The sequence below is a fragment of the Rhinolophus sinicus genome, chromosome 3 (genome assembly GCF_057876585.1).
Source record: "Rhinolophus sinicus isolate RSI-liver-muscle chromosome 3, RSI-T2T, whole genome shotgun sequence".
In the NCBI taxonomy this organism is placed as follows: domain Eukaryota; kingdom Metazoa; phylum Chordata; class Mammalia; order Chiroptera; family Rhinolophidae; genus Rhinolophus; species Rhinolophus sinicus.
Window position 1 is genome coordinate 87,266,365 of NC_142503.1, and position 12,597 is coordinate 87,278,961.

Here is a 12,597-nt window from a genome sequence, read left to right on the forward strand (position 1 = left end):
AAAAAAATGTCTCCCTCACCCATGGACTTGCCAACACTGAGTTTTACCTTTAAAAATAAAAAAGGTTAAAAGTGTCTTGATCTGATGTCTTCACTTGCTTCAATTTGCATTTTTGAGTAGAAAGATTAAAGACATTTTCATACATTTCTATGCCATCTGCAAACCCTCCTTTGTGAACTGTTCACAAACCAGGGCATTTTTTGGAGCTGTCTGTGTCAGACTCTAAAAGTCTTAGCTTAATCGATCTCACTGCTTACTTTCAGAGGGCAGGATGGGTCCCCCGATCATCCGTGACAAGCCAACAGCATAATCACAAACATCCACGTACTCTTGAACTTCTCCCACTCCTTCCACGAAGATTTTCCCCATCTCTAAAGACACCTAAAAATACAAAAAAGACAAGCAGTACTTTTTTCCAACAGAATTCATGTTTTAAACATTAAATTAACAGAGGGGAAAAAATGCAAAACCACATGTTGTGTCTGTTTTGTTAAGGTAATAAACTTCAGAAAGTCTGTTTATTATTCTGAAGAATTTTAAAACCCAAGAATAGTCTTCACTTTTTCTTGCCAATCTTGTTCATCTGTTCTCTAAAAAAAACACAAAACTTTTTAAGATAAGTATAAACTGCTTATCTTAAAAATCACAATCTTCTATACAGAAATGCGTGATGGCCTTATTCCCCTTCAAGGGATTGTATTTTTACTACAGAAATACTTTACCAAGTTTCCCAGTACTTGGATCTTGTCCCGCAAGGCATCACCAATCTGTCTCACTATTTCTCCTCGCTTTGGAGCAGGAATCTAAGAAAAGAATGGAATTTTAGTGTCTGATTCAAAGTACAAACTTGTGTCTAGAACACAGTATTGGATAAATATGCAATGAAAAAGCTAAGTACAGGCACATCAAAGATGGCTTTTTTGATCTCATCAAGACTGTGATATGGCACGCCCTAAAAACAATGCCAGAGACCTAGAAAACATCAGATGATAGGTTCATGGCGAGCAAGGGACCATGCCAAGTACAGAGAAAAATTCAGAGATTGAGCACAACCTTTTGGGATGACTCCAGAAAGCTTAATATACCTTAAATACCTATAGGCTTTTATGATTCCCAGGGATGTTTTTTAATGGGTCAAACTGGCTGCATGCCCAAACGCTTAATTGAGCCTTCCCTCCTCCTTCCCTCACAGAGAGGGCCATCACAGCACTGCTCATGCTCCCAGAACTTTTGACTGTGAGCTCAGGCCTCTCCTTTGCTCTGTCCTCCCCAAATGTATCACCATGTCTCAGTACAGCTTTCCTGGAGGGTACCATTTAAAACGGTCCTACCCTTTGACTGGGCAATTCCACTTCTGAAAATTGAGCATATGCATAAGTGTGCAAAAGCCTAGGTACGACAAATTTACTGCAGTGCTGTTTCTAGGAGAGAGAAATAGAGACTATTGAAATGTCCACTGGCACATGACTGGTTCATTATGGAATAACCATAAAACGGGATACTTCACACTCTAAAAAATGAGGTAGATCTATAAGGCAAATGTTTAAGAGCTATACCAGGATAATAGAAAATGGCAAATAATGCGTACAATAAGCAAACTTTTGCTTAAATTTGAAGGAATACAAATTGAAATGTTAATAGTGATAATTTCTGGGAAATGGAATCATAACAGATTTTCACTCCCCATATTTTGTATGCCAGGAACATTTGCATTTTTATGACACATCACTCTTCTGGAAACGGGAACCAAAACTGTAATGTTAAATGAATCAGTGCAGAGTTTATACATTTCCCAACACAGAGAGCAGGTTTAATCATGTTTCAACTGAATTTAGCCCACACATTTATAAGTTTAGCAAACTGGCTAATTTCAACTCAAGAGTGGTCAATACACATGGCCTTTACCCTCCCGTTCCGTGTATATTTTATTCAATCAGCCTTTCAACCAATAATTATTGCATGATCTCTATGTGCCAGATATTGTGCTAATCCCCGGGGATCCTGGGGAAACAAGACAGCTACAATTCATGCGCAAAGTCCAGTGGCGGTGGCAGAGGTAAGAAACAGGCAATTACAATCTTTATGATGGAGCAGCTGGACTATACAATTGAAAACCTAGGAGTGTTAATTTAACATTACTTGGGGTTAAGGGAGTGCGGAGGAAGGGGGCTTTTTAAAGAAGTTGAGAGCTTTACTTGAAGAGATGATGTAGCCACGCAATAGCTTAACCTTTTGTTTCCTTCTGCCTGCCCCCATAGAAAGGAGAGTCTCTAAGACAGATCCTTTCAGGGACTTTGCGAAACCTTTGTGTTTGCACCCTATGCCTCCCTGTTTGGTCCCAGAAAGATGACTGGACAGTCAATGAGGAGTAAGATTCTTCACGGAAGGAACAACTCAAGCCAGATGCAGTCGTGGGGACCAACAGGAGAACCCACGGGGTTCACAGAGGTGGGCACAACCCCCACCTTCCCCAGGCTAAGGAAAGCCTCTGCCTTGGTGGCTGCATTCCTTCCCAAAACCTGCAAGGGAAGTGATTCAATGAGGTGCTCTCCATCTATTCATATGCATACAGGTTTTGTCCCTTGAAGAAGTTGAGACTTAAGGTCCAGCTGCCTGCAGGCAAGGGTGACTGATTCGAATCGGTTTTCTATTAAGATGCATGAGATTCACAGACCTTGGAATAAATAATGCTAATGCCTTATGTCAATATCAGTAAAAGCCACCAGTTGGCTGATTCGACGCTTGTCTTCCATGACTGCGAGGCCCCCTGGCCTTCTGAGATTTAACTGCATCAAGTCTCTGCTTCTTTCTTTTTTAAAAAAACTTAACCTAAAGCTGCCCCTTTTCGTTCGCTCACTGCCCGTGTTGCACTGGACGCAACAAGTTGAGACCTAAGACCTAAAGCATGATTGGTGTTTGCTAGATGAAGAGCTAAAGTGGGAAAATTATGGGGAACATGGAGCACAGCATATGCAAAGGCCAAAGGGCAAGAAAGAATATGGTGGTTTGGGAAAACTGCAAGGCGTTCAAAGTAGCAGGAGAGGAATGTAGGCGTCACATGCAAAGGTGTAAAGAATCCAAAAAACAGTGGGGAAATTACTAGAGGGAAGAATCACAGTGCGCTTTAAACTAGCCCTCTAGTTGTGGTATAGAAAATGGATCTCGGAAATAAGACTCGGGCGGGGAAACCATTAGGCCAGACTAGAGAAGGGGGCTATCTGGACTACAAAAATGGCAATAAACAGAAATGTAATTTAAGATGTTGAAGACTTATCATTGAAAATCAGTAATTGATTAATTCTCAACCCTGGCCAAACATTAGAATCACCACCCAAGGAACTTTGAGACTACATTCCACCCCAGATCATGCAAATCTGAGTGAGGACTAGGAAACAAGGAAGACCGCCACAGCTTCCACGCGACCGTGATCAATCTAGCATGACAGGGTGTCAATAACCTCAGACCACTTTGAGGTGGGCAGCAAGAGTCCTCGTCCCTACACACTTGTCCCTACACACTTTCCCCGTGAAGTCACCGTCAGAACGAGCATCAAAGACAGCCACGTGGAGGAAACCAGGAGCACGAGGGGGGAGTACGAGCTAAGCCTTTGAGGAAATGCAGTGACGCCCATGAAGAGTTACCAGGTATCAGGTATTCCTTTGTGCAGTCAGAGATGGCCCATTGACAGGTCACTGAGCTCAAGAGAGAGGAGAGACTCTGGCGATCCCTCACCACACATGGGGAAGAAAAATGAAGATGCAGGTGACGCAGAGGGGCAGAAACAGGGGGCCTTCTGCGCTGAAACCGCTTTGCGAAAAACAAGCAGCAGACTCGGTATTCCTGACTAGGGTTTCTGTGGTTAGTTTTAGTTAAGAGAAAGAGATAGGTTTTTATGAACTAGCTTTCCATATTTTTATACTTTGTTCCTTTACCCTTAGAGGAAAATGTTCCCATTGAAAAATTCCAGGCTTAATATAAATCAACTAAGTGAAACAGCGGTTTGTCCTCACACAGGCAAAGCCTGTCAGAAAAATCATGGCCAACGAGGGGCTCCACACGAGTGAGGGCCCAAGAGGGAAAGTGCCTAGACCGGGACGGGACCAAGCTCTGGTCTGGTTTTATTTGAGGCACCAGCAGCCTCTAGCTCACTGCCCCCATTGGCAGTTAGGAAAGGCTCTGCCTTTTCCCTAAACTTTGAACTCAGTTGCTTAACTCAAATTCTAACAAGTGGGATCCCCAACTGACTCTACTGTCACGCAAGAAAGCAACCTATTAGCAGCCCCCACTCTCTTGGGAGGTCTGAGAAGAATGAGAAAGGATGGACGGTGCAGAGTCTGACATTGTTGAGAAAGAGTGGACGCCGAATGAGATCCTGAGTGCAAAAAGAGCAACAACAACGACAAAGTGCATACAGCACAATATTTAGGAAAGCCACCCGATGTCAGCTGCCACCCCTAGGCCAAAGCAAACACAGTAAAAGCCAGTCCAGGGAAAGAAAAAGACCTTGAATTCACACTCTTTTCTCAAACGTAGTGATTGTTATCTACCCCAGGTGAATGCATACATAGATGTTTCTAGTCAAATGTTCCACTGGCATTCAAAGCAGTGTACGCAAAGAGTGAATCCTCATACAAATGAACTTTATATATTTAATAATATATCAATACTGGCTCACCAATTGTAACAAATGTACCACACTACTACAACATGTTAATAAACAGGGGAAACTTGCTAAACGTGATGGGGGGACTCTGTGAGGGGGGACTCTCTGATTTTTATGTTGAGGGGGCTCAGAACATGTCACCCCAGAATGTGCCACTTTGACATATGGATTACTTTTTGCTGAAGACATTCAAGACCTAGAAACTCAGGAAAAGCTTTTACCTCCCCCTTAATTCCTAGACTTTAGAAGGGGGCCTGTGTCAGGAAGAGGGCTATTATCAGAGATAACTTTTTATATCTCAGAGACAAATCTGTGGCAGGGCAAACACTTGCTTATTTACTAAACATGTGCTCTTCTCACCTTCCTGTGAATGGCATTCCTCTCCTTTAAAATCCCAGACCCTTATGCATTCCCATCACTCAGGATGCTATACAAGCATCAGTTGCCTAGCTGCTTTTGGGTCTTATGGGGCCCCATTATGTACAAAATTAAAATGTTTTTCTGTTAATCTGTCTTATGTCAATTTAATTATTAGACCAACCACAGAACCTAGAATGGAATGATGGAAATTTTTTCCTCTCCTACACTGTAAACATAAAACTGCTCTAAAAAATAAATCTATTAATTAAAAAAAAGAAACACAGTATATGTACAGGAAAACAATGATTTTAAAAAACTATGCTGTAACTTTAAGCTGGTATACAATGCAATCAATCACGGGTCACAAAATTTTACACATACCATGTGTATGTGCATGTATGTATAATAATCACAACTACGAAATAAAGCCATGAAAGATGAAAGAAATGCACCAAAACCTAACTCTAATAACCATTCCATATTGAAGAGAAAGTAAGGGGACTAAATTTGATTACCTTATTTACTGTATCATCCAATTTTTTTAAGCAGGGAATATGTATTACTTTTATGATCAGGAAAAAATGATGTTATTTTTAAAACATTAAAATAAATGACAGTGCTTTGGATAGATACCATTCTCTACCCAGATAGGGTGAACTTCACTTAGCACACTGTTAACTTTTGGAAGTGGTATTTTCCTGCTCAAGGATATTTTTACTTGTGTATAACAGAACCCTGAGCCTAACTCACAGCCAGAATTAGAGGAAAGATGTTCCTTTTGCTTTGCAGAGGTGGGCTCTGCAAACAACACAGCTGCATCCAACCCAGGACTCTCCCAGAGAGTCTGCCCCTCCCCAAGACCCCCTAGCAATCACTGATTCTGAGAAAACCCATGGCTCAGCAGTCCCAAACCCAAAGGCCAGCGGTTTTATCACTGGCAGGTACCAAGGTCTGCCACGTGCTGAGCTCTCCGGTAAGCAGGTTACATGATTAACTCATTTGACCCTCTAGAAAACCCAGGAGTCTCCCATTTTTACAAGACAAAGCACACTGAGGTGAAGTAATTTACCCAAGGATAGAGCGGTGTTCACCGTTCAGAATAGTCCTACAGCCTCAGGCCTAGAATTTTTGGTGGCCAAAATTCAAGACCGAAAGGGATATTCTGCATGGGGTGAGGGGAGGGAGGATTGGGAAATCCAGACTAACCCTGTTCTTTACTTTCCCCTCCTCCAGAGCCTGGCCCTAATCTAGCGACAGTTCAGCAGAGCCAACCCCAATTACAGTCCCTATGTACCTGCTCGTATAACCCCTAGTGGAGACAGAGCTGGAAACAGAATCGGCCTCCAAGCCTGATCAGACAGTTGAGGAGCTCAGGCTGCTACCCTTTGAAAGAGCTGCTGCTGATCTTTGAACCAGGAATGTCCACCTGTTGCTGAGATACTCCCTGGCAGACGGAAGGAGGAAAAGGAGCAAATAGGTACTTAGCATAGATATTCCAGTAACTTCAGTTGGAGAATAAAGAGTGGTCATAGCTCAAATGTATGCTTAAAACTTGCATCAGTAGGTTTTAATCCATTGAAAATTACCCATTTACTGAAGGCCAAATATGGAAAAGGCACTATCCTAGGAGAAGAGCAGAGGAGATTATCACAACCCCCGAGGAACTCCTGTTTCACCAAGGGGGCATTGACCTGACCATATGTTTTTTCATCTCGTTGCAATTACAATAGGTAATGGTGCTGTGGTCTCCATACTTACGTCTGCCCAGATTCTCCATGCTTCTCTCGCTTTCTTTACAGTTTCCTCATAGTCAGCTACACTGGCCTAAATTAAGAATTCGGGGGAGACAAAGGGAAAAGGAAAAGGAAGTGACGATCTCTTTCTAAGAACCCACAGATTTTTGGAAAAGAATTGGAAAATCTCTGGGTGACCCTAAAATCTTTGTGGTTTAGAATGATTTTCACAGCCTATGCTTCCAAAAACTTGCTAGAACCCCATAAGACAAGTTAGAATCTAGCTGTACTTTTTAAAAACTTGCTTCTCAAAGCAAGGCCCACTAGCCTCATCTGGGAACAACACCTGAGGTGTACAGTGGTACCTCGGTTTTCGAACATCTCCGTTGACGAACATTTCGGTTTACAAACGCCGTAAATTTTATGGATCTATGGTATCACTAGACAGTAAAATTCATGCTAAATTGCTGTTTGAGGGGTTGATTTTAAAGGTCTGAAATGGATTAATCCATTTTGCATTACTTTCTATGGGGAAACCGCGCCTTGGTTTTTGAACATTTCAGAGGTTGAATGGTCTTCCGGAACAGATTAAGTCTGAAAACTGAGGTACCACTGTATTAGAATTTCAGAACCTCAGGCTCCAACTGCGATTTAAGAGGTCAGAACTTTCATTATAAATACCAGACCCCCCCCCCCCAGTCCTCTCTATGGTTCACCCTTCTAGGCAGCCCCTCACCTACCCATCCAAAGAGTGGATAGTCTCTCTCCCAGATGTTCTTAAATGTCAATTAAAAAAGAAACACATTCTTCTTTAACTTTGTATTGCTCTGGTCATTCCCACAAACTACCTGTGGGCAGTTTGCATTAAAAACAACAACAGCAACAAAAAACACTTACCTGTCTGACTCTTGCTATTGGCTCATTGTTAGCAGGACAATAGGTAGTGATAACCTTGAAACAAAAAGAAGATGAAGATGACCACCACATGTAATCCCTTCCAAACAGGGGGAGCAGACCAAGTGAGGGAAGAAAAAAGGCAGGAAGGAAAAAAATAAAAGACAAAGACACAGTATCCAAACTTGGAACCTTTACCTTAACTTCTGTTACAAATAAGCCACTCTACAGAGCTTTCATTTTTGACCTAAACATCCAGAACGGCCTTTCTGTAGAACCCACCCTTGCCACCTAAGTATTAGGTACTAAACAAAAGCCTAAATGTAACCCATTATTTTGCCTCTTTTTCAATTAACAATACACCAAACTCGAATTTTACTTATTTCTTCTCTCCCTTACTCTGCCCACCTCTGGGTCAGAAGGTGAAGTGGCCAAGGCCAGACACCTATGAAACAGTCCTGTGTTCACAAAAACTGAAGAGGTCAACTAGAAAGAAAAAATCAAGGCGTAGCTTTAAAAAAAAAAGAAGAAGAAAAAAAAAAAAAAAGCTTTCAGGAGAGGGTATTTTACGCACAATCCAAATGATTAGAGATTCCATATATGAAAAACAGGAAACTAAAAATGGGGGACACTGGGGGGAGAGGGGATTGAGGGAATAATTAACACCACCCGCATCTCCTACAATCACAGATAACCAAAAGGAACGTTTCCACCAACAAAACAGATTCATTATACATCATGCAACAAAAGGCATGGTGTTAGGCTCTGGAAACAGAGAAATGCATAAAATCCGGTCCTCAACAAAGCTCAGTGCAGCGGAATTTTCACATGGCTCACCACGTCTGCAGGATACTGGGAGGCAATCCTTTCCCCACCTCCCCAGTAAATACGTTTTAGTAACGAAAAAGAAAAAAAAGAAAGAAAGCTCAGCCCATCCAAAACAGGATTTCAGGAAGTCCGAACTTGCAAATTCCAAAGGGTTTCAGAAAAGACGACAACATAAAACTATACTGGGGAACATTACCTGCGGCGCATGTCACATCTGAGGAGCCACAGTCAAGCACAAAATTAAGCTAATTTCCACTGTTAAGCGTGTGGCTTTTCTCACTATAGATCACAGAACTCTGCCCTAAGATTTTAACTACGCGTGAGAAGTTTAACCCCAACCAATTCCAAAATGACATCGACCCTCCATAGCACACAAGGCCCTAAAAATCTAAGAGTATTTTTAAGGCACCCTACATTAGAAAATTTTACTGTGGATTTTCCAAACTTCCCATCCAGTACAACCGCCTACAGCGGCAGCAGGGAGTCGGGTGGGGCAGAGCCCGCCCGGCCTTCCGGAGCGCAGAGGCTGCAGAGATTTCCCGGGACACCCGCATACCTCTCCCCGGCCGCCCCAGCTGCCGTTATACACGCCCGGGTTTTCCTCGCCGAGGCCCAGCTCCTTCAGCCACGCATACTGGGGCTGATTGATAAGCAGAGTGGACATGAAGGCTGCAGGTTTGTTCCAAAGTCCTGAGAGCTTGCTCCCCCTTGCAACCTGCACACACAGCTGGCGGGGTACGCGCCACATACTGAGCCCGGGATGTGCAACGCGCCTGCGGCCCGAGGAGCCGCAGAAATAGAGCCCCGCCCCCCGCCCGCGAGAGCCCATTGGGCAGACCCGGCCCCGCCCCCGGGACTCGCCTCCGCAGCCGGCGCAGGACCAGCCTCAGTCTCGGAGAAGAGGCCAGAGCTTTACCTCTGCCTGGAACAGTGGGGCTGCCGCAGGAAGCCAGCGAGAGGGCTACTGCCATCTGGTGAAAGACGCCGGAACCGCGGCACCAGCTAGAAATCCTTTCAGCAAAATACTGGCTCTAAAGTACAGTAGGTTAGAGCAGGACTTCTCAGACTGTAATGTGGATGTCATCACCTGGCCATCATTTCAATGCACATTCTGATTCGGTGGGTCTGGGGTCGGGGTCCGAGAGTGGTCATTTCTAACCAGCTCACAAAGCACGGTGACGCTGCTGTTCCGTGGAATAACCAACCAAAGGAGGAGGTGTATTTATTTATTTATTTTTGGTGGAGGGAGGGAAAGGGTTGTTTGTTTTCACTGCTTTGTTAAGATTACAAATTAGAGTTTTCTAATTAATGAAAAATGTTAAAATTTGGCAATTCCTTCTAAATACCCTGCCTGGGTATATTATTGCTTTTGAAGAACAAAGGCGGTTTGATCAATTTCCTTCATTCTCAATTTCTTCTATCTTCCTGCAATCCCCTCCCCCCACCATCCCCTTTCCCATGTAACTCCATAATAACTGGGAAATACTGACATCTCAGTCAGCATGATTTGGACATGAGTTAATATATACACTCTCAAATCAATTGAATTAGTAGGTGTTTCAGTGATTCCCAACCTATTTTTCCAAATATTGCTTCTCACTACTTGCCTTGTGGCCTTCGCACTGCAGCCAAAGTCACTTTATGTTTCTAAATAAAGCCAGTGTATCCCTCCCACTATGTCTTTGCCCCTGCTGTTCTCTCCACTTGTAAAACCCTTCCTTCCATCTCTACATTCAAACTTGAGCTTTATCTGTCCCACCCTTATAGCATGAATGATTTCAGCAAATACTGGGCATGTATCAAGCACCTACCAGAAACTGTAGTAAGTGGTAGAGATATATGAATGATGCTTCCCTTTGTAATTGTTACATTTTTCCTTGTTAAGGCAAGGACTATCTCTGACTCATCCTTACATGGCTCTACAATTCCCAGCATTGTACCAGGATCATGTTCACCTATATGAAATGAACAAATGAACCTAGGAACACACCTCAGGAGTAATAAGCATGGAACCCTGTCCAGCATTGAAACCGGAGGCCAACCGAGTCCGGGGCTCATGCTGCCTGTGTTGCTCAGCCAATAGACCAACACAGGAGTTAGGCTATAGAATTAAGTGTTTATTGATGAGACAAGTAAAGAGTAAACAGGACTGGGCTTGTGAGCTGGCAGGATGGGACAGGCAAAGAGTTAACAGGAGCAAACTTGTAAGCTGGCAGGAACAAGCTTAAACATTAACTGCTTGGCTCTGAATCCCCTGGCTAGCACTGTACCTGCAGACTGACAAGCACCTTATATACAGCATAAGTGGGAACAGAACTGTCCCCAATCGCAACAACCCCCTGCAAACTGACACCTATCATAGATGGGAACAGGACAGTTCCCAGGAGAAGACAATTGTAATGGCAGCCCCCCTGCAAGCTGACAAGCACCCTATCTCCTGCACGGAAAAATAAAAAACCCCAGCACTCCTCATCAGCGCAGCTGTATCTGTCGGGCTCTGCCCTGGCACAGCTCCGTTGGCCAGTATCTCTCTTACCCCTCTGTCTCAGCAGCTCTTTCTCTCAGACTGCCCTTGCAAAACTTCTTCTGCCAGTTCCAAGCAGAACTCTCTCTCTCTTTCTTGACTTTCAATAAATCTTTCCTTACTCTTGTAGAGTTGCATACATTCTTTTACATTGTGTGAATGACTAGGGATTAATTGTAGACCAAGACATGTATTATCAGAGCACCAGTGGTCTGAGAAGAAAGCCAGTTAACAGCTCCAAAATCTGCCTTGACATTCTCAGATTGGCTTGGGGTATTTAAAGGAAAATCTGGGTGTTCCTCCAGAGGCTACATGATGGTTCTGTGGGTCTGCATGAAGTGTTCCCTCTGGCCAAGTGATTCCTTGGTGGAGTCATCAACCCAGGAACAATGATGGGAGTAGCCTGGAAAAGAATGCTGCACCATAGAGATTGTGATCAATAAGCATAAGGGTATTAATCATAACTGTCGGGGTAATTTTCTAAAACAGGGAACTGGGTGGAACTGGGGACATTTTGAGCTCAAGCCACAGGGAGATGACCTATACTTAAGCTATGTGTCAAGGAAAGATGAGGCTGGGGACATTACAAGGCCTCTATTACTGGGGTCCCAATCAGGCCCTGCTTCAGCATCAGTAATCTCTATCAACAACCTGGCTACTGTCTTCCGTCTACCCCTACGACTGAGGCATTTTATTTCACAGACATTTTAACTGAGAATTTAATTAATTCTTCTCAATTTCTTGCTGCCAGCAAGATTCTTTGTACATGTATCCCACACCACATCCTTCCTGCTCTTCTCCATTTGATTCAAAAAATGAAAAGACCTTTACAGATGCATAAATTTTAGGAGCAAAAAATATGTAATGCCCTCGGGAAATGTTAGCTTTGTTCTCTTCACTAAATCAAGGAGAGAGGTTCATGGCTGTCAACTGGTTCTGGGAAGATAGATACCAGCAACTGCCAACATTGAAAATAGGGATTGCATATCTCCTCTACCTTCTTTTTCCAAAACTCACTTATTCTGCCCAACAGCATGTCAGGAAAAAATGAATTTTGATGGGGCAGAGCAGGAAGAGATAAAATTAAATGAATCATATAAAAGTACATTTCATGTGTGAAAGAGAATTAAATGAATCATATATGAAAGCATGTATAAAAACTGCAAAGCCCTATAGAAATTTAAATGTACTGACTGATCTCAGAACACCTTGAACCAAATTCGTATTTAAAGCGGCAGAGTTTGCAAATGGCCAATTCTGCTTTTCAAATGACTTATCAAAGGCATCAAAGGGTGGTGATTAAAGCAAGGACCCTGGAATCACAGCGTAGGTACAAATGACCTGTGCTTCGGATGTCCTCAACGAATGCTAGCTGTCTTCATTCTTCGAAGTCAGCTGGCCAGGAGGCAGAGGGATATGACTTGTAAACGTATGCTTGCCTGAAGGCAGCAGCAAATTAGAGAAATCACCACTGAAGCAGGATAGATAGTCTAGGGTATCGACCGCCCTCCAGGATACCAAAGGAGGCACCTCCCTTCAAGGAAGTAAAACAAGGAACTGCATCTGACATCTAAGGCTAAGATAAATAAGAACTA

General features: G+C 43.2%; 1 protein-coding gene across 1 annotated transcript in view; it reads right to left on the reverse strand.

The window, feature by feature from the left end:
• Nucleotides 1–9,259, reverse strand: part of ALDH7A1 (aldehyde dehydrogenase 7 family member A1) — a 36,503-nt gene extending 27,244 nt beyond the window's left edge. The window contains exons 1-5 of the mRNA XM_088796691.1: nucleotides 9,035–9,259; nucleotides 7,654–7,707; nucleotides 6,782–6,847; nucleotides 723–803; nucleotides 258–381 (exon numbers count right to left, since the gene is read on the reverse strand). Of these exons, the coding sequence (XP_088652817.1) occupies nucleotides 258–381; nucleotides 723–803; nucleotides 6,782–6,847; nucleotides 7,654–7,707; nucleotides 9,035–9,226 (517 nt within the window). The 5' untranslated portion in view covers nucleotides 9,227–9,259. The remainder of the gene's footprint in view (nucleotides 1–257; nucleotides 382–722; nucleotides 804–6,781; nucleotides 6,848–7,653; nucleotides 7,708–9,034) is intronic.
• Nucleotides 9,260–12,597: the final 3,338 nt, after the last annotated feature.